At 35.8% G+C, this 23,862-nt stretch overlaps 1 protein-coding gene across 7 annotated transcripts in view; it reads right to left on the bottom strand.

Annotated features, from left to right (window-relative positions):
- The window catches only part of LOC136034005 (protein grainyhead-like), a 213,170-nt gene that overhangs the window by 88,033 nt on the left and 101,275 nt on the right, over window positions 1-23,862 (bottom strand). For 4 of the 7 annotated variants that reach the window (XM_065715041.1, XM_065715044.1, XM_065715042.1 and 1 more), the window contains one exon: window positions 5,323-5,989. In XM_065715041.1, the coding sequence (XP_065571113.1) occupies window positions 5,323-5,989 (667 nt within the window). Of the gene's footprint in view, window positions 1-5,322; window positions 5,990-15,089; window positions 15,263-23,862 lie in introns of those variants that run through there. The other 3 variants (XM_065715045.1, XM_065715047.1, XM_065715048.1) reach the window with 1 other exon arrangement.

The following is a 23,862-nucleotide window of genomic DNA, read 5'->3' as shown; positions in this document are numbered from 1 at the left end:
TCGTAAGACAAAGATACCTCAATTTTCACGTTTTCCGGTTTCCCCCTTCAACCCCCCCCCCAATGTCACTGGATCTGTTTGGGATTTAAAATGAAAGCTCAAAAGCACAAGATCCTTCTAAATATCAAATTTCATTAAGATCTGATCATCCGTTCGTAAGATGAAAATACCTAATTTTTTCTAATTTTCCGAATTACTCCCCCCCCAACTCCCACAAAGAGAGCAGATCCGGTCCGGTTATGTCAGTCACGTATCTTAACTTGTGCTTATTCTTCCCACCAAGTTTCATCCTGATCATTCCGCTTAAAGCGTTTACCAAGATTTCCGCCTCCCCCCCAACTCCCCCCAATGACACTGGATCCGGTCGGGATTTAAAATAGAGGTCTGAGTTACGAGGTCCTTCTAAATATGAAATTTAATGAAGAACCGATCATTCCTTCGTAAGTTAAAACTAGGCTACCTCATTTATTCTAATTTTTCAGAATTAACCCTCCCCCCAACTCCCCCAAAGAGAGAAGATCCGTTCTGGCTATGTCAATCTCGTATCTAGGACTTGTGTTTATTTTTCTCACCAAGTTTCATCCCGATCCCTTCACTCTAAGCGTTTTCCAAGATTTTAGGTTCCCCCCAACTCCCCCCAACGTCACCGGATTCGATCGGGATTTAAAATAAGAGCTCTGAGACACAATATCCATCTAAATATCAAATTTCATTAAGATCCGAACACCCGTTCGTAAGTTAAAAATACTTCATTTTTCCGACTTAACCGTCCCCCTACTCCCCCAGATGGTCGAATCATAGAAACGACAATTTTTAATTTAATCTGGTCCGGTCTCTGGTACGCCTGCCAAATTTCATCGTCCTAGCTTATCTGGAAGTGCCTAAACTAGCAAAACCGGAACAGTAGACAGACAGACCGACAGAATTTGTGATCGCTATATGTCACATGTTTAATATTAAGTGCCATAAAAACACATCAAAAGTTCGTTTATATACTTTTTTGTGAGTTGGACAATTTTCTTTTTTTCGGGGGGGGGGGGGGTACCCCCTGGATACATCCTTGGCTAGAAAATGTTCTTATCTAACAAAACTTTTAAGGAGAGCAATCAGGCAAAAAAAAAAGAAGTTAACTCAGTTTGTGTTATGTTTCATTGAAATGCTTGAATTTTCGTTTAACGTTTAACGTTTCGTTTAACGCTTTCTTTTCTAAAACGCCGTCTAAACCAAAAATCGTAAAAAAAAAATTCAGAGATGGTTTTAAAGTGCAAAATTTATTCCTTGTGACAAGGAGAAAAATTTCTGACATCGATGAGTTATGGTAGTGTCAGAGAAATACTGTACCAAAATAAATTAAGATCTCACACGGCCTATCTAAGTTGACGCTACCAAGGTTCAGTCCTTGAATATGGGAACAAGTCAGAGAATTTTTCTAGAGATGATGGAGGGGGTAACGTAGTAAAGAAAATGGATCTTAGGCTATTTTCCCCTTTTTTTTCCCGGGGTGGTGTCTTCAGACAACCGTTGTACAAACACAAACACAAAAGCGAGAACTCTGAACAGGGTTGCGATCACGGTCAGTTCCTAGAGTGCTACAATAACCTCAACTTGGGTAAATATTGAGAAGTTCATATAATTGACCTATGAGGAAAGCGAGCATACCACTTTAAGCTCTTTCTTATAAGAAAGATTTTTTAAAGCTTATATTTAAGATTTTATAAATTTTTTAAGCTCTTTCTTATAATAATCGGTTTTCTCGCTAATTCAGTTTTAAGGTTTTTGGACCCTTGAAAATGATAATTTCTTTCTAGGGTGTTTTAATATAAAAAGGGTTAAAACATTGGTTTCAAATTTACTATTTCATTAGAAAACCCATTTTGTTAGTTATAATAATCTACAGGCATTGATTTGTCAATGATGGATTGATTTGTCAATTGATGGATAAGAAAATCAGCCGCAATGTTGCTTCTGTTGGCTTTGATATGTTTCGTCATATAGGTGAAACCGTAGTTTTTAGGCAGTCTAATAGAATAAGACGAAAACAGGGCGGAATTGTTTTCCTCATTCTACGAAAAAAAGTATATATGTTTCATCTAAAACGTCTAAAAAGTATATATGTTTCGTCTATGTTATATATGTTTCGAAAAAATATATGTTTCGTCTAATAGAATAAGACGAAAACATGGCGGAATTGTTTTCCTCATTCTACGAAAAAAAGTAAGGAACTTATCCTTGACAAATGAAACTTTCCTTTTAGATGTGACCAAAGAAATGATGGATGCATAAGACAATAAGAGGGTGGTTTTACAATTGGGCTCTTTGGTGAAAAGTCTACGAATTACTGATGATTCAGGCTCTACTTGTTCCTTGTCCTGTCTTAGAAGAAGAAATGAAAATTGCCCGTCGGCCAACTGGACCGAGCCTATCCGTTGCACCTCAATCATACATCAAATATGGAAAGTATATGGGCACAATACAAAGCGGTAAATATTTCAAAAGTGATTAGATTCAGTGACCTCAAAATCCACTGATTTACCATATCAAACATAAAAGCTTCAATGATTCCATTCGGAAACTTTGACATGCCCACCATCACTTCAATGAATTCACCCCGAGCGGTCTTCCCTCAAGGGCACTTCTTTCAAAATACGATAAACCAAATGTGGTTAGGTCATGTAGGAAAACATCAACATATTTTAATGTTTTTTTATTTATATGTTTGTTATTCAAAATCGGTTCTTGGCTAATGATCAGCTGACAGTTTATACTCATATACAGACGAAATAGAATGTAAGGATTCCCATACAAGGAAGAACAATATTGTCTAGATAAGTCCCTAATTGAATATATATATATATATATATATATATATATATATATATATATATATATATATATATATATATATATATATATATATATATATATATATATATATATATATATATATTCAATTATTCCCGGATTTTCAGGGTTTCTCCAATTTTTCCAGAAGAAAGTTGGGTTTTTCAAAAAATCCGAGAAAATTAATATCCGTAAAAATAAAAACGTTGAAAACTATAAATCGTTAATTTTTTTTGGTACTTATTTTCCGGAAGATTTCTGGGACTACAAGTTCCTTCGGTAAAATTAGAGAAAACTGTGAAAAATTTGCCATATGAGAACTGCGAAAGATTCTACCATCTTTTCTGCCAGATGTCTGGATGAAATAAATTTTGGGACCTTCCCTCTTCCGCTTAGAATGGACTGTATCCGAAGAACCGATACAGTCCCCACTATGTCCCTTGCTATTACTTCCCAATAGGATTAATTAAGATCTGATATATATATATATATATATAAAATACGAATTTTTAATTTTGTATGAATTAATATTACAAAATTATTGGTTGCAGCATAGTTCCTACGCAAGATGATATCAAAACCAAGTTGTTTTAATTTTTTCTTGTCTCTTAGTTTGTAATTCAGATTTCTCAACTGATATTTTTATGATGTTTCATTCCGAAAATTATTACTCGACTAAGTCAGCTTTAAATACTAACATCTCAGCATGGGTCTTGAAGTTTTTGACATTCAAATATTTAATTTATTATTACTAACATAGCCATAAATCATCTTAAGTTTATAGCATTTCCGTACATGGTTTACCCGCGCTAAATTTCAATCGAGATTTTCCCGTAGCCTGTCTGACTCAGCAATCTTCTGCTTGAATTATTTTATAATTAATTCAGTTATATTTCTGACAATTATTTCGGAAAATACGTGAAGAAGCACATAAGGTTTATATCTTCAGGATTTCATAATAGTACCTCGTTCCTACTCATCCCCTACTTATGTCGTTCCTTATGAAAAAAAAAAAAAACCAAGACAGGTGAGATTTGAACCTAAGAACCCTTCAATAACTAGCTGAGGCTTCTACCCGTTGAATAAGAAAGATAGAGCAGCTCCTAGGGTTGGTGGAGGCCGAGAAAAATTAATTGAAGCACCCCGTCCCGACTCAAATATAAGCAAAAAAGCCGAATCAAAATGAAAATGTTGATCAAAATGGGCAATTCCCAAGCCGCAGCGCCCCTATGTGACGGCACAACTTTTCCAATTGCCTCCCTCCTAGGAAAGTCTCTAAAGACAGACATCAGGAAATGTTTTTATAGTGTCACAGAGTATGGGTTACTTATAAAAATGGGAATTTGGTGTAAGAATAAAAAAAAGAACACAAAAGTCTATTGGTATTTTTTTCCATGCTTCACAATTGTGTTTTGTTTCGGAAACTTAGGCCAGACAAATATTACGACGCTTACTTTTACCGATTAAACTAATTGTGTATTTTCAATACACTTAAAAAAATGTTAAGAAATGCTAAACGTTAGATGGCATAGGTGGATTTTTTGGTAGGTAAGCAATACTATACTAGCGGAATATCCAAGTCTTATAAGTTACACATACTCTTTTGACAATGTGTTAATGTAGTTCCGTTCAATACAGACAAATAAAAAAACTGATCTATTAGACAAAACACATGATATTTTAATGTTAAAGAAATTTATATAACCATAGACTCGGGATCCGGGTTTGGGATCCAGTTCTCCCTCGTAATCCTAAATTTTCTAAAAAAGTTCTGGGTACTTCTCATTCAAGTTACCAACTTTTCTTGTTAGAATCGATTCCTCCTCCATAAAACATCCGGGCATAGGTCCTAACCAGAACCCACCATTACACATCCAAAAAGCATAACTGAGCCCTGTGTCAATAAACTACAAATAGACTCCTTAAATAGACTTCTTGCATCCCTGGCCATGGAGCCTTTCGAGGGGGAATAAGAGTATTGTATTTCCATTTCGTATTTAATGGTGGATAAAACTCTGAACTGAACTCTGAACACTGTAACAAAATGCTTCAATGATAGCATTAGCTGCAGGTCACTTTGTAGTTTATATTCACTGGGCTTTACGAATGTAAAGTGCTGTTAATATTTCTTTAAGTAAAGAAAAAATATTTCTTTACTGCTAATAAAAATACATTGCTTTTAATCATCATCAAATTCAATAATTTGAAATGTTTACTAGGACTTACATAAGTCCTTGGTCAGGCCACACATACGGTGGCATAAATTCACAAAATGGGATGGGACAAAAATGGGATGGGGCGAAAATAAATGGATTTTCAACATTTAGATTGAAGGAGGGCACTTTTTTATCGAAGGGGTGAGAGATCTAGGGGAAGATATTATACCCAGCCCCCCCCCCCCCCCAATTGAGCCTGCTCAATGAAGCGTTAAGGTCCACTCTGGAAATCCCGTTTGATGTAAAAAGATGAAGGTGAACTTACGTGTTGGACAGTTTGAGCTTCCCTTGGCGTTCCAGACTCACCAATTCCGCTATCAGGAGATGGTAAATCCACGTTATTCCCCACTTTATATACAGCCTGTCGTCCATTAACATTGTATCTTTCAATAAACACCTGATCTGCAGCTTGTTCTGATGTTGAATATACAATACGTCTATTTTGTGTATAATTCTCACCATTTGCGAAATTATTAAACTCTGGATAATATTCACCACCACTGGGGGACGATCCCGAATATTGTCTCGAGTTATACCTCTGAGACCCAGTATTGGCAATAACAGAATATGACGAATTTTCATACGGAACAGTTGTCAATGTAGTTGTTGTATAGCTATTGTCATTTTGATAGGTTATTTCAGCTTTTATTTCAGCATCTGAAAATATGGATTCATCAGTTAACCGACGGGCGTGAACTGGGGAATTAGGTTCATCTAGGGAATGCAGGGCATCAAAACCTGCATTGACCAGCTCTCCGTTGGCCAATGCTCTTGAAATGACAGAACTGTGTATTCTATCAGTTGACTGCACCACTGGACTTCGTCTGGTAAGGTCTTCAGGTTCTTTGGAGATGAACAACTCTAAATGAGCACCGCTGTGAGCCATTTCCGGAGGTTCAGCCTTTATAACTGGCGCAGAAGAGGCTGAATTCCTGGAAAAAATAAATGAGTTTATCCTCATGAAACCTCAATGACGAATAAATAAGTTTATCCTCATGAAACCTCAATGACAAATAAATGAGTTTATCTCTCAAAACCTCAATGAAAAAGAATTTTTGGTACTTATGCATTATTCGGTACACACTCGAGAAATGAAGTTTGATTAATCATTATGAACTATACCGAAATTTGATGGAAATCCAATACTTTAGTAACTAAATTATAAAAACTACAACAAAGAATTATGATAGGGGGGGAAGAATTATATTAAATACCTAACCCAATCAAAATACCATCTCTAAATATTAAATATTTAATAAAAATATACCTATATTATACAACGTAGATTTCAACTGACCCTAAGCTAATTTTCTTCGGATACTGGCAGGTGAAAAGCTAATTTTCTTCGGATACTGGCAGGTGAGAACCGGTTATTGTCTTATCTGTAAATCCATATTCTCGAGTGTGTACCGAATAATGCACAAGTACCAATCATTTTCTTTTTCCAATTGGGGTATCACAAGACTTTGCCCCACTGGGAAGGCTATATTAAAACGCCTATAACCAAAACTCCTATATTATTTTGTGTTTCCAGTAAAGCGCTAGTTATCTATAATCCTAAAAGCATAGGGAAACATTATTAGTTGGTTTATTTGTACTAGTTTTATTCATATATATTAGATACGCTGTTAGGTAATAATTTTTGTCTGTTTTAAGTTTCAACTTCCCTTTTTACTTCCCTCGGAAAAGCTTTGTTTTTTTTTTTAACTAGTGTATTAAAAATTTAACAAAAATGTACCAACAACGTAGATTTCAAATGAGCCTAAGCTAATTTTCTTCGGATACTGGCAGGTGAAAACCGGTTATTGTCTAATCTGTAAATCCACATTCTCGAGTGCGCACCGAATAATGCACAAGAGCCGAATTTTTAGCCTTACTTTAAAACAACATTTCAAACAGGCCGGACTTTTTTCTTTCAAAAGGAGGCCTACACAGGCTAGTTGCACAGCTGTATCTGTTAAAAACACCCTTTTTGTTCATTTTAATCCCAAATTAATTATAAAATTCAGGATATATGAGGCACTTGGGTATCGTTTAGAACTTATGAAAAAAAAGTAACCAACTAAAATCAGCTTGTAATACAAAATTCAATAAACATAAGAATATAGAGGCGGTCCTAATTTAAAGGTCCAGCTAGTCATACACATTAGTTTAGTCCAAGAATATAAAAGTAGTCCCAATCAACCTCACAAGCAAAATAATCAACAAGTGAGGTAGGTGCCGCCTGGTCTGTTAATAATTTATGCATGACGGGACCTTCTTTAGTACGAAAAACATACTTCCTGTGAGAAATTCTTGGTCATATTTACAAATATAAGCCAATCACATCTCGTGACATTTACCTTCACAAGCAAATTGCTACCCATTTTCAAAATCCTGCACACAATCACGGTAGCACATACCGTACACGGAAGAAAAAGTGGTGCTTAAACCTTACTTCTGAACAGGCAATCCGTTGCTCAAAAGCTAAAAAAAAATTCCAGTACAATTTTGACTAGTAACAAGCATTTTCAAGATATCCAGTTTAGGCTTACCGACCAAACACCAGTCTAGGTTCACTAGACCTTCAATAGTCACAACCAAGCAGGGTTAGAATTGAATTTTTTTTACAACTTCAAATCAAATTCTAGTAAAAGTATCAAGAAATCTTCATAAACTTACGCAAACAGTATTTTTAAGTTTTAGTTATTAACAAATAGCTTAAAGGTATTTAGCTCATATGGACAACAAACATCACTTGTTGCATGACCTTCATTTAAGTATGTAAGCGATTCAGCCGGCTAACAACCCCATTCGAGTAGTTAAATGATCAGTTTAGTAGGCTCATTTCAGAATGAGAGGTCACACTTACACTGAGAGGAAAGAATGGGCGCACTTGAATAGCTGCCAGCCATTATCTTACGTTTTTTTCCCTCCTCGGCAATTTTGCTGCGAAGTTTGGCGTTTTCTTGGTAATGTAACTTTAGATAGGCCTTTTAGTTTTAAAAAGTATAATCTGAAGGCCCTAAAACAAAAAAAAAAAATCAACGACAGCCTTAAACAAACAAATGTAATTGTTTTTTCAAAAGCAAAAATACATGAAGGAGCAACTTTAGTAGGTTTACATTTTTAGCTCTTTTTTCAGGACAGACAACCTTGTCTATATTTATTTTATATCGACTTACATAGGGGGCCCCTTCCTAAGATTCCTCACAAGGATTCAGCATAAAAAAAAGTTAGTGACTTAAAGTTGCACTTTTTCGTATTTCAACCACCACCCCCTTTAAAAATCCTCGCAACCTCCACGCTATAATTTGACCTGTGGATGAACAATGCATTCAATGTTAAAAATAATAGTTCTCAATTTAGTTAGAATGGCTTACTTCAAAATAAAATTGAATTGAAATTGGCGTAAAAATTGGAAATGTGTTCCGACTTATTTGTCGTAACTTGGACGGATTCAGCAGTGGTTGATTTCGTCGAAATCCTAGAGGAGTGGCAAAGTGGGAGCCAATTTTCTAAATCAAAAAACTGAAAAATGAGCCACATAGTACCACACAGATACTAAATTAGTACTAAATTTAGTAAATATATACTAAAGTAAACTGATCCTTTCAGCGGATGTTTGAATTATACAGCCTTAACTTAGTTTTGACAGGATTTTGGAAGAAAATAAATTTCAGATGGGGGGGGGGGGGCAAACTAAGCTAGAGGAGCAGCTGCCCCCTGCCTCATACTAAATTACACCCCTGGGATTTGGGTGTTTTTCAAAGGGAATAGCTTCAATGAACCCAACTAAAAATTCAAAGGTTTGTCAAAAGCAATCATAGACGGAGCCTTATTTGACTCTTACTTGGAAACGTTACAATCCTGGTAGTACAAAAACTTAGATTTTGGGTACATTCGTCATCTTTCTTTAACGTAGTAGGTAAATTCTGTCACATGAATGAAATATTTAGCCTATTGTTAAAAAATAAATGAATATAACTATAAATAATCACAGAAATATAATTATAAAGTAACAAAATAATTTAGCCTGTTGTTAAAAAAAAATATTTTTAATTCAAAGCACCCAAACTTATTTCGGGTTTTAGATAAAATTAAAGAACTGAAAAAAAGAAGAACTGTAAAAATTTGACCAGGGGTGATCACAAGCCACCCTCCAATGTCTAAGAGAAGCCATCCCTCCTTCTTCAATTGGGGGAGGGGCCCTTCCCCGAGATGAATTCCCGCGTATTCACCCAATAATCTAGTTTTCATAAGAATTGCTTGTGAACACTGTAAACAAAATACTACAACAACTTTCATAAGAGGGACAATTAAAGACAAATTATCAAGATTTTTATCTTGATAAATAGCATCGTCATCCTAACTAGAAAAGGCTTCAAAATAGGCTAATTAAGAAAAGGCTTCAAATAGGCCAGTCGTGATAAGCAAACTTGTTCCCTTTTTTAATCATTTGTAACTGGAGAATCTAGAATTAAAAAGAAAATGAAGAGCTCGTTACAAAGTTGAAGTAGTAAATCCGGAATAGGCACACAACAACTTCGCTAACATGTCCTGCCGAACGACCAGTTTTGAATGAAAAGCCGCTACCGAATAACATTTGATGAATATGCAACACTTAATAAATACTGGATACCAAAAATAGATGGTGGAAATGCTGAACAGTAATTCCGAAGTGGCAACTAGTAGGAGCGTGAGGAGGCACATCCGTGAGGCGATGCACAACAGAGTTTTCGGAGGATCGGCAGAATAAGAGAAGATGTGTGAAGTGATAAGTATATGTATAATAGGGGGGGGGGTGTTTATTTTTTTTGCGATTCTTATACTTTTGTTGTGTTGTTCTTTCTGTAAGCCATGGCCCGTGTGCCTCTAAGGTTTAGAATAGTTCATAACCTATCAGATGCGTTGCACAGGGACAGCTTTGTGCAATTATGATAAAGAGAGACTGAATAATCCAGTTCATTCAACAACTAGAATAGTCAGAAATAAAAACTTTCCGACCCCTCCACCATCACCAACTCCAATTTGCGCTGATCCCCAAAAGAATGAAGCTATGACAATCTTTTAAAAGGTTGTCACAATGTGTCCCTTTTTGTCCTCATATGTCCCAAATTTCTAAAACATGTCACTTTTTTGCCCTTTATGTCATTGTCTCCTGGCACATGGGAATGTGTCCTTTTGACGTATAGTGTCCAGCTGGCAACCCTGCAGGAAAGTCGAAACTTACACAACCATAAAATGTCTTCAAAATTAGCGATAGCGGGAACTCAATTTTGATCAAAAACGGCATCCATATGCACTTCTGTAGTTTTACACTTAGTGGGCACCAAGTTCAAAAATAAAGGATTTTATAATAAAAGGAAAAAGAATGGACCAGTCTACTCGACAACAAGAAAATTCAGAGATACAAAACTTCCGATCCAACCTCCTCCCCCCCCCGCCAACTACAATTTGAGGTGAACCCTAACAGAATAAAGCTGTGGCAATACTTCTAGGTTGTAGATGTATATTATTTTTCACTCGTAGAATGCCATAAAACTAGTTATGAGAAGGATCCGACGACATGTTAAACAGAGGCACTGGAATATAATATCATACGGCAATTATCAACGCGCTGATATGACAAGGTTGTCCATGACCCTTCTTAAGGCCGTTTTCGCAAAGTTTTACAAATTGGAAATTTTCCGTCATAATTGAGGGAAGTGTGGGTAGCTCAGAGTGGCGGTTACACTCTATTTGAAACTCAGTAAAGAGAAGATCCGTATTCAATCATTAAAACCAAATTATCTTAGTAAGACTAAGCAGCTGAACCATGACATTTCCTTAATCGATTAGATCACTTAAATTTCAAATTATCCAATAATTTAACTTCCTTTTAGTCTTTAAGGTATTATGAAATAACAAATTCCCATGTAAGTAAAAAGTAAGGAATATATGCCAAAAGGCGGGATTCGTAGAGAACAGTTGAGAGAGGGAGTAAAGCAGGTGCTCCCCCCACCTCGAACTTGGAAAATATTTTAAGTTGGTATTTCTATTAAAAAATTCGTAAAACTGACAATGCCCCTTCCCGGTTTTGGAAAATACTTTTTTATATCTCCATAGAAGAATCAACAATTGTATTTTGTATAGGTTTGTGACGTTTTGCAAAAAGAGCCTATATCCACTTTTTTTCCGAAAATGAGTAAATCATATGGTTCAAAAGAGCTCAAAGAGGTCTATCGATTAGTTATCTTTAATTCTGATTAAGTCAAAAATTGTTCCAAAAGGGCGTAAAAAGGGTGTAGGTCTCTTATCTTCAAGTAATGAAAAATTCAATTTCAACCTTCCCCGTAAATTCCGATTTAAAAATTAACCGGGAATCAGTATTTAAAATTAAGTTTATTAAATTGTTGATTTATGATAATTTTTTTTTCATTGTGCGTTTTTATTTTCATTTTGCTCTCCTGTAAAATCAAGAAAAGTTGACTTATGTCCTTTATGCAAAACGCCATAGAATTGTGTCCTTTAGCTTTTTATCCCTATATCCATCTGCGCGTACGGTTACTGCAATTAATAAAATCCCAGTTAGTCTTAATTTGGTTAGAAATATAGCAAAATGGGTACTTATGTGACATAACCCCCCTACCCAAGTTCTTCATCTCAGAATTAAGCTTAGGTTACTTCTCAGAAAACCAGGTTAAAAGCTACAAAAACTAGTAACGGATGGCACAATGCATTGGACTTGGACATAATGCATTGGACTTGTATAACTTGGGCTATCTATTTGCACATTAGGGGAGGTTAGATTAGGGGCGCTGTCCAAATACTTTAATCCCCATCCCAGACCCCTAATGTGCATATATATATATATAGCCCGAATTGTATTATTATACAAAATAAAGCTTATACTGAATTAGGATTAACCTAACTTCACTTCTTGAGTGGGGTGGCTATAAGACATTAAGTACCGCAAAATGTATTGTTCTTTGATATGTGCCCGTCTACCACGCAGAGTAATGTAAGCATGAATTTATTTCATTCCACGAAGGGAATAAAGGAATGGTTAAAATACAAACAATAAGAATCATTAATAGCCTCGTCAGCATAATGAAGTAGGCCAGTTGTTAAATAAACTTGTTCTTCTTATTTTTTCTCTAATTTAAACAGGAGAATCTGGATTTGATATAAAAGAGGAACCCATTATGAGGCTGAAGCAGTAAATCCGGAATAGGCATCAAGATGCTTGGCCAAAATATTCGGCCACATTACCGGTTCTGCGCGAAACAGGCCCATATCGAACAATACTAGATGAATTTACGAAAATTGAATACATCTTACTTGGACAGGAAAAGCTTTGCATGACTTTGAATGCCGAAGAAACCAGTTTACTGGGCAATCAAATGATTTCAGAAAAAGGGCTTTTCAAAGGATAGTGATTTATAAAATACACGTACGTAAGATTTTTCCGGAGCGGGACGATAACAAAAAAACAACTTCTTATTTGGTAATTTGAATAAAAAGGGCCCTGGAATTAGAAAAAATTGATATTTCGGGAGGGAGAAAGGGCTCGAAGCCTCCCCTGGGTGCGTCTCTGATATCAACCATATCTCTCAAAGTGGTCATCAGTAACAGAAAATTCATACAACGATTTTTTTCATAAGCAAAAAAGCAAACCTTCTCGGATATTACAAACAAGAGAATCAGAAAAGAGGAGGTAATTGTATAATATAAATTTGAGGCGCTAAATCTGTAATAGGCATTAAGCAGATTAGCCAAAATGTTCCGCCACATTACCATTTCTGGGAGAAACATGCTTATATTGAATACAGGATTGGATAAACAGAAACTTATAGAAATAACCAAAGGATGGAAAAAATAAACCCCCGGATATTATTGTTTAGCATGTAGTCCTCTTTTAATTTGATGGTACTTAAGTATTATACAAGAATCACTCGGGACATTACCCGGTTTTCATCCCAGTTAGGTTGCAATGTATCATGGCAATGTCTGAATATGGATAACTATATTTTAATTAAAATTTAGTTGGTATTTTGGTTAGGTTAGAATAGGTTGGCTAGGTTACGTATTTAATATATGCTATGCTTTACCCCCCTCCCTCCCTATTGTACAAATTTATAGCCCAAATTTGTTTCTAAACTATTATATTTTTTTCTTAGTTAGGTATATTTCATTAGCATTAACCAAACTTCACTTCTCGAGGATTTCTTGTATAATACTTAAGTATCGATTTGATTTTTCTTCCAGATCCATTTAGCATGGTCACTGATACCTTTCATCGCTACTGCTACTAACAACTCACTAGAGAAACAAGCCACATGAGGCAAAACAGCTGCGCAAGGTCGTCCTCAACCTCAATCTATTCAAGGCTTCACTCTTTATCCTGTCCCAACGAGTTACAGTTTCATTTAATTTCTTTTTTTAAGACCTCTTACCGCCACGGTAATTACCCTCAACTGAAACCAATACAATTCGATCTAAAAAACACGCAGCGAAATTATTTCTAAAAACAAATTTATTTCTGTTCAGTCATTCAGCAAAAAAAAAACTTTCTCTTAATTGCTTCTTCAAGAGTTGGGTTGGACCCCAAGAAAATAAAACACATTCTACGCACCTCTTAATTCTAAATTTAACTTTTTTCTTTCTTTTTCTTTTACAACAGGGTATCAGTGTGGTTTTCAAAAAAAAAAGAGAGAAGGATTTGTTAGATATTATCCAGAGAAATTGTCGGATGATTCAATTTAGTACCCGTCTGACTGATCGTATTTCAAACAGTAAGCTGTAAAAAAAATACGGGCCTATCCCGCTTTCTAATAATATAATGAGAGTTAAGCTGCGATGGCTCCTACGGACGAAGGACAACAGACTGATAAAGATTGTCCTTCTCTGCCTACCATCTAGGGCAAACGAAAAGCTCTTCGTCCCAGAATGGAATGGAAGGAGGTCGTAAGGAAGAATCTAAGGGAAGTATAAACTCCTTGGGAGAGTCTAAAGAGGGAGGCTTTGAATCGATTGGGATGGAGGAGGAGCGTGCATACCTGTGTTTACCTCTGGTGGTTTGGAGCTGCAGTAGGTTGTTAGTAGTAGCAGTAGAACATCGAACATTGAAAAACACATACACACTATTACAGAAGAGCAATTATTGTTACAAACTACAAAAGAATTGTTTTAAAAATAACAATAACAAGGAAAAAGGAACAAGACTCCTGATTTTACTTGAATTCAGGGCCGTATCCAGGATTTTTCAGGGAGGTGGGGGGGGGTAAAAGTTTTAGTGAGGGGTACAAAAAATAAGCCATTTCCGATTGATGTTTTATTGCGGAATTCTGCACGATTTTAAATTAGATTTAATTACGATTTAATTAGATATTCTAGAGTTGTTCAGAAACCAAATCAATTAAGTCTGCTTTTGTTCATTTTTTGAGCTTTCCGTGGTACAGGGCTCAACTGACTCAACCGTGTGCGTTGAAATAAAGATATTTGTAAATCATAAAATATGATAAATATAAAAATATTATAAAGATATTCGCGCGGATAAAACATTCATAAGATTTAATGAAGCCCATTAGATTAAGTGCAAATGTACTTGGGCGTATTCTCAAAACTTGGGCAGATACGCGACCACCAAAATAATCCAGAATAACATTTCCAACAGATGATTGGCTCGTCAAAATCCAACTGGCAATGTCTTTTTATATTTCTCAGTTAATACAGACCTGATCAATTTGGTTTTCATTTGAGTCATTTGGTTGATCATTTTTGGTTGAATCATTTGGTTGATCATGATCATTTGGTTTTCATATATTTTCAGCCTTGCTTTAGCGAATGGTTACATTGAAGAAACTACGAAACGCCTTCTTTATTTATTTTTGTTTCAATTCTGAACACGGAAAGCAACATCATTTCCACAATCTAATAATTTCATTCTATACCATATCGAATTTGATTTTTGGCATTTATGACACCGCGTTCAGCAAACACACTAAAAACATTTAAATATTTTTTAAGAAATCACAAAGGACACAAAATAATCTCCACTTAATTAATTACCTTCGAATATTGTCAATATTAATACTCCAGAGATTATCCAAGACTTTATCACGCATCCAGACCGCAGACTCACTTCGCCTACCCGACTGAATACCATTTGCGTAACCTATCTACCATCACACAATCCGAAACTGACTACAGTCGCCATCAAAACTTAGCTCGAAGCGCCTCAACAATTTTTCAGATGCGATAAAAATCGTCTTTTACGTAAAACTAATGGCAGGTAGTAATCAGAAGATGCAACAATGGAAAGTGGGACACTGCCCTTAGATCAAGGAGATGGCTATTCAAAAATTAATCCATGTGCAATATATGGCGTAATAAGAGGGTGTATCTCAATCCAATGCCAAAATCCCTAGCGAGGGAATATACACATGTATTTCTGTGGCGGGGGTGGGGAGGGGGCGTAGGGCGAAAACACCCATTCATTCAAACAGTTCAACAAAACAGTTAAATGATATGCAAATTATAACTGCAAACGGACAAAAAAGAATATCAACACATTTTTGAAGCGCTTTAAAAGTTTTTTGTAGCCCCCCCCCCCAAAAAAAAAGTCCTGGATACGTTCTTGAGATACACTTTTCATTGAATAAATTACTGATAATGTTCGTTTGTGTATTTATGAATTGGCCTTAGTTTAATAGTAAAAAAGGAGCCTCATAGAAGCCTGTTTACAATAATCTTTGCCATCTCTGGTCCCGTAATTGGCATAATTTACACGCCAAAAGCATTAAAAAATACTCTTTAGCTTTCCTTTTTTATGGGGGGGGGGGCGGGGTGTCATGAGAAAGAACAATCTTAGGAAAAGAAAATTGAAAATCCCGCCCCCCCCCCCCCAGTAACGTTTTGGTGGCACTACGTCCAAACCGGAAGAATAGTTATCCGATAGAAAAAAACTTTTCCGTCGCTGATGTTGAAGATGGGCTAATTTGACGCTCGTGATAACTCCAAGAGGAATCAGAGGTAAATACCCCTGTTCGCTATCCAAACCTATAAGATCACCCCCCCCCTGGATGATACTTAATAGTTGCTTGAAAATAGCTTCTTCACCAAAGTCCTTCCTCTGTCCAATCTCATTTGATGTTCGTATCCTCGCAACTTCTATCGAAGGCCCTAAAGACCACAAGGTTCCTCGTATCTCTCTCTTACACCACGGAATCAATCAAGGGGGGGGGGATTAAATGCAAAAATAAATGGGTATACCTTTATATGCAAAAATAGAAGAAAACTTTTTCCAATAATCCATCGGATGGTAATTACATTTGCATCATATGATAAGTGGAACACACGATGACATATAATTGATTTTACCCAATCCCAGATTTATTGTCATGAGAGAGTGTTAGTGCCGAATTAATGTCTCACGTTCATATATCGTACAAGACTTCCGTTGACTTCGCTTTGCACACAGTTTGCCGCAGTTGGATATAATTTGTCTTATGGTAATTAACTTGACATTAAATAAATAAAACTATTGATTGACAAACTGTCTTAGTGGCCATTCTGTGTGCTATTTAGCAATAGGAATATCGACAGGGGGATAATCGACAAGCGTATATTTGTACCCAGAGTTAGGTTTTTCCTAAGCGGGGTGGGGGTGGCAAATATTTATTGATTCAAGAATGAAATCTGTACTTCAAGGGCATCTTCACCAACGAAGATGGTGATACCTTGCACATATCTTCCATATGCCAGATCATATACTTCCTAAAATGCGCCTCCTCTGAGAACCAGTAGGAACCTTCACCAAGGAAGAACAACGAAAATGTCTTCGTAGAACATACAAACGTGACAAAAGAACCATCCAGACCAGAGTTGGTAGATGGAGCATATTTGCGTCAATTGGGCTCTTTTAGGCAATTACGCATAGATTTTTTTTCAAACGGGTGCTCTCGCCGATTTTTTTCGTCGGAAAATCGTGTATTTGGCACATCTTCGCAAGAAAATACCGGTTTCGGCGCATTTTCACTTTTATGGCGGCGAAGCTTTAAACAAGACATCTGGTAACACTGCTCCAGACAAATCTCATCCCAGAGTGGGAGGACATCTGCGCAGCGGACCCCTTGAAGCACGATTAAAGGCTAATCACTGACGCCAATGTTAAAATATTTGGAAAGGCAAACACCTAATGAAAGCCTTCTAGTTAGAAATGAAAGACCTACAGAGTGGGCATGGAGGGACGAGAGTACCCTTATATATATGCCTTTACTAGGTTGCACCAACCATTAAAACCACGACATAGAATAATCTCAAATCGTCGAATATTTTAATGCCAATATTCATTTTCATTTGAAAAATGTTACTATTTTCAATTTCTTCAAGTCTGGCGATGATGTGTCTTCCAAGATTTGTAATCCCCCTCCCCCCAAAAAGTCACATCTTGACTCAGATTCCTTCACTTCAGGTAAATTCACAAGGGGACGTCAGACCTGTACCCCAGCCATAAAATATTCACATGTTTACGATTTGTTTCACAATTTCGTATATTTTCCATGTAATAGGCCTATTTTTTCCATATACATCCCCTCTTCCTCCCCCCTTCCTAAAAACAGAAAAACAATCTGCGTACGTATAGCCTTCTGACTTTCAGTTTTTTACTTAACCCAGTTTTAAATAAATATCCAAAAGCATGTGTGTGAATATCAAGTACAGAAAAACAGAGAAACCACTTGTTAAAAATCTAGCGCCTCAAAAACAATCCTTTGTTTCTGTCTCAATATTTCACAAAGGAAAACCAATCTAATAGGAATTAATGTTTCATTCTTCTTACTGACCCGATATTTCGCCGATGGTTTCACAATCAATAAAGTTAAAAAGTGGGTCATTCCAAAAAATAAGCATCAATATTAGTGGCTTAGGAAAAACATCACAGGTAGAAACTCACGAAATAAACGCTATTTTTTTTTTACCAGAGAAATACTGAAAAATAATATTTTTGCTAAAACCTCAGTAGCATCAACACCGGCCTTGCCATACATAACCTAATTGTGAACTGTTGCACCCTCACTAGAGAGACTCAAGCAATATCACGATACAGCAATGAACAGGCTACGTTATGACTAGGTCTGAAAGACAAAGTCGGATCCATTGTATAAAATTGTACGCGCCTGAGTTCAATATACAGAGCATAAGCCCGGTTGGATTTGTCCCATGTAAATGTTGATTTTTTTTATGTACTCGGAAAACACAGGTAAGATTAGAAAATATAATTATTACAACTTATTTATATATATATATATATATATATATATATATATATATATATATATATATATATATATATATATATATATATATATATATATATATATATATATATATATATAGATTAACAAAAGTGACTCACAAACAAAACAATCTGTTTGTCTGGGGAGGAGCCTCGAATACAAAGTAGTGGACTGCATCATGAAATTTAGAACCGAGGGAGATTTAAGTAGTAAATGGGTAGATAAAATGGAGAAAAAACAAAATGAAATTGACTGGGTTCACAGATGACTGACAGCCTCATATTCTTACAATGACGCACACATAAATAATGATGTCTATAAATAATAATAATAATAATAATAATAATAATAATAATAATAATAATAATATATATATATATATATATATATATATATATATATATATATATATATATATATATATATATATATATATATATATATATATATATATATATATATATATATCATGAAAAGAGAAATCACCAATGCAACAGCACAAACACAAAAAAAAAGAGAGACAGAAGGAGAAAAGGAAGATTGTTTTCCTAAATTAGTGATTAATATAGACCAGCACTTGAATGAGGCCTCAACCCTACTCATTCATACAATCACATAGGTCAAACAGCATAGCCACACACAATCAACCATAAAGAATAATCCATGGACAGGCAGTCATGTCGTCAATAAGTATAAGTCGTCATTTACCAAACAATAGAAAAAATAATATAGACAAATAATTCAGAGGCAACACCCAACATAAGGGCTCATCAGGAGAATACACTGGCCTATATAGGGTTTCGCCACTCTAAATTCTCTACCCAGCACAGTGTTGTGGCTACCACAGAATATCCATGGCATCCCCGCGTCAAGTATCACCCCCAAAATACATGCCTATGAAAGAAAAAAAAAACAGCAAATGTAAAACAACCAAGTAAAACCAAAACAAGCTTATCCTGTTAATATATCCCTCCCTTTAGCAACAATAGGTAAACTAAATATTATAAATTTTACCAAATCACAAATATTAACACATTGCAAAAAACCTGAATGAACTAAACAATTATATATATATATATATATATATATATATATATATATATATATATATATATATATATATATATACAATATATATATATATATATATATATATATATATATATATATATATATATATATATATATATATATATATATATATATATATTATCTCGAATTTGTGGGGAGAGGAGTCTCAAGTGCAAAGTAGTACACTGGACTACATCATGACATTTAGAACCTTAAACAGAAAGAAGAAAAAATCGAGGAGATAGATAGAGAAATTCTAGAGTAAAATAGGTAGCGAAAAGGAAGTAAATAAAATATAAAAGTTTAGCTAAAGTTCAGATAGTTTATGACTCGCAGAATCGTTCGTGCAGGTGAAGATGCAGAAGGTCGTATTCAGGGGGGTTTACTCAGTTTTCCTCTCTCATGGAATTTTTGTCCGACTCGTATAAAAGTAAAACAAAAAATGCATAGAAACAAACTGTGATGCCTTTGTAAAATTTTTTGTACCCCCCCCCCTCCCCTTCTCAAAATAAAATCCTAGATACGGCCTTGAGTGCAAGTTTGATAATCCAAGGTCTCCAATTCTTGAAAATGTAAGGGGAGATGGCAAAATTGAATTTTTAGAAATCTTGGGAGGGAAACTATGTTTTTTCTTCATTTTTTCAATGAAATACCAAAAAAGGTGTTTATCCATGAAAACACAAGTATTTTCCTTTTTCTAGGAAGGGAAGGGGGCAATTTTGTTGTTTATTTTCAAACATACAAACAATACAAAAATTCAAACAATACAAAACAATTCAATACAAAACAATACAAAACAATTCAAACAATACAAAAGTATTTCTTAACGTGATACCAAATGATACGAAAAAGTATTAAAAATGTAGGGTGGTGATTCACCCCTTTTCCAATTGAGTACAACAGTAGTGTGGCAGTAGAGCATTATAGACATGAAATTAGGTAGCAATTCCCACTGATAGTTGTTCCACTTCCATCAAAATATCCAATTAAACACCAAGTCTCTTCCAATTACTTCCTCTTCGTTTAAAATTGCCGTCGCAACGAAAACATAAAATCCCTAATAAGGATATACTGACCCCCCGATGCTTTCAACAGATAACCCTTGGTATTAACTTGTCAAGATTCCAGGTAAGGGGTATATACCCCAAAGGATGTATGTGTATACCAACATAACAGATTGAATAAAGAAGGGATAACCTGTAATCGTAACTCAATTCCTTTAAAAGGGAAAAGGTAGTCAAAGAAGCTCAAGTTTTGTGTTTCAACAGGTGTTTTATCTAAAAATCAAATTTTGAACAGAAGAGCATAAAACGAAGCACATAAAATGTTAGCCAATCAAAGCTTGAAAACAAGCTTCAATAAATCATAGGTGGCCAGCAAAACGTATCTAAATTTTTGACGAAAATTCTTTTAATTTATTTCTGGATAAATGATCCCAACATGGTTTATGCTGTACGATGATATGCTGACTAAAGAAAGTACGGTACGGTTAAAAGTAGGATTAAGGTACTCCTTTACGGTGAGGTAAAGAAGGCAGGATGTTCTGCTGACTCTAAACAAGGTAAGGTACGATTAAAGAAACTATGGAATGATAGTTTAAAGAAGGTACTACGTTATTCTGACTCTAAAACAAAGTAAGGTACGATTAAAGAAAGTATGAAAGGATACGTTAAAAAGGTACTGCGTTATTCTGACTCTAAAACAAAGTAAGATACAATTAAAGAAAGCATGGAATGATACGTTGAAGAAGGTAGCCTAATACGTTATTCTGACTCTAAAACAAAGTAAGATACAATTAAAGAAAGCATGGAATGATACGTTGAAGAAGGTAGCCTAATACGTTATTCTGACTCTAAAACAAAGTAAGGTACAATTAAAGAAAGTATGGAACGTACATACTTCTTTCTGTACGGTTAAGAAGGTACGATATTATGCTGACTCTAAAACAAAAAAAGACTATAATTAAATAAAATAATTAAAACTAATTATTAATAATTAATTATTAATAAACTAATTATAATTAAAACTATAATGGGTACAAAGGCGGCGGTGGATTTTTTTCGCATGGGAAAGGGAATAAATTCGGAACGATTAAAACAAGAGCTAAGAGCTCATATGGCACTTGTGACGAGGCATGAAGAGCTAAGAGCCAAGAGCTCATATGGTATGAGCTCTAACAAAATTCAATGAATCAATAGATTGATTTACAAGGAAAATAAGAGGCTTAATGCCGGTCAGGATTTAAAATAAGAGCTCTGAGTCACGATGTCCTTCTAAATATCAAAATTCATTAAGATCCGATCACCCACTCGTATGTTATAAATACCTAGTTTTTTCAAATTTTTCCTCTCCCTTTAGCCCCCCAGATGGTCAAATCTGGGAAAACGACTTTATCAAGTCAATTTGGGCAGCTCCCTGACACGCCTACCAATTTTCATCGTCCTAGCACGTCCAGAAGCACCAAACTCACCAAATCACTGAACCCCTCCCCCCAACTCCCCCAAAGAGAGTGAATCCAGTACGGTTCCGTCAATCACGTATCAAGGACATTTGCTTATTCTATCCACCAAGCTTCATCCCGATTCCTCCCCTCAAAGTGTTTTTCAAGATCCCCTTAACTCCCCCCAATGTAAAAAGATCTGGTCGGGATTTGAAATAAGAACTCTGAGACATGAATTCCTTCTAAATATCAAATTTCATTAAGATCCGATCACCTATTCGTAAGATAAAAATAAACCAATTTTCACGTTTTCCAAGAATTCCGGTTTCCCCCTCTAATCCCCCCAATGTCACAGGATCTGATCGTAATTTAAAATTAGAGCTTTAAAGCACAAGATCCTTCTAAATATCAAATTTCATTGAGATGAAATACCACAAATACCTCAATTTTAAAAATTACCCCCCCCCAACTCCACCAAAGAGAGCAGATCCGGCCCGGTTATGTCAGTCACGTATCTTAGACAGGTTTTTATTCTTCCAATCCAGTTTCATCCTGATCTCACCGCTTTAAGTATTTTCAAAGATTATTTTCCGCTTAGAAAAGTATTTTCTAAGATTTACAGTTCCCCCCAACTGCCCCCCCAATTACGCTGGATCCGGTTGAAATATAAAATAAGAAATCTGAGTTACGAGGAAGTTTCATGAAGATCCGATCACTCCTTCGTTAGTTGAAAATACGTCATTCTTCTAATTTTTCAGAATTAACCCCCCCCCCACCAATAGAGCGGATCCTTTCCAATTATGTAAATCACGTATCTAAGACTTCTGCATCTTCTTCCCATCAAGTTTCATCCAGATTCCTCCAATCTAAGCGTTTTCCATCATTTTAGATTCCACCGCCCAAACTTTCCCCGATGTCACCAGATCCGGCCGGGACTTGGCTTTGAGACACGATATCCTTCTAAATATCAAATTTCATTGAGGTCCGATCACCCGTTCTTAAGTTAAAAATACCTGCTTTTTTTAGGTTTTCCACCCCCCCCCCAAACTACCCCAAAGAGAGCAGATCCAGTCCGGTTATGTCAGTCACGTATCTTAGACAGGTCTTTATTCTTCCCATCCAGTTTCATCTTGATCTCACCGCTTTATGTGTTTTCTAAGATTTCCGGTACCCCCCAACTGCCCCCCCCCCAAATACGTTGGATCCGGTTGGGATTTAAAATAAGAGATCTGAGTTACGAGGTCCTTCTAAATATGAAATTTTATTAAGATCCGATCTCTCCTTCGTAAGTTGAAAATACGTCATTTTTTCTAATTTTTCAGAATTAACCCCCCTCCCTCAATAGAGCGGATACGTTCCAATTATGTAAATCACGTATCTAAGACTTCTGCTTATTTTTCCCACCAAGTTTCATCCCGATCCCTCCAATCTAAGCGTTTTCCATCATTTTATGTTCCCCCACCCCAAACTCCCCCCAATGTCACCAGATCCGGTCGCAATTTAAAATAAGAGCTTTGAGACACGATATCCTTCTAAATATCAAATTTCATTGAGATCCGATCACCCGTTCGTAAGTTAAAAACACCCCATTTTTTCAAATTTTTCAGAATTAACCCCCCCCCCCAACTACCCCAAAGAGAGCGGATCCGTTCCGGTTATGTCAATCATGTATCCAGGACTTGTGCTTATTTTTGCCACCAAGTTTCATCCCGATCCCTCCACTCTAAGTGTTTTCCAAGTTTTAAGTTTCCCCCTCCCAACTCCTCCCCCCAATGTCACCAGAAATGGTCGGGATTTAAAATAAGAGTTCTGAGACACGATATCCTTCTAAATATCAAATTTCATTGAGATCCGATCACCCGTTCTTAAGTTAAAAATACCTCATTTTTTCAATTTTTCAGAAGTACCCCCCCCCCAACTACCCCAAAGAGAGCGGATCGGTTCCGGTTATGTCAATCATGTATCTAGGACTTGTGCTTATTTTTCCCACCAAGTTTCATACCGATCCCTCCACTCTAAGTGTTTTCCAAGATTT

Source organism: Artemia franciscana, chromosome 12, assembly GCF_032884065.1.
Source record: "Artemia franciscana chromosome 12, ASM3288406v1, whole genome shotgun sequence".
Lineage (NCBI taxonomy): Eukaryota > Metazoa > Arthropoda > Branchiopoda > Anostraca > Artemiidae > Artemia > Artemia franciscana.
This window is presented reverse-complemented; position numbering and strand designations above follow the sequence as displayed.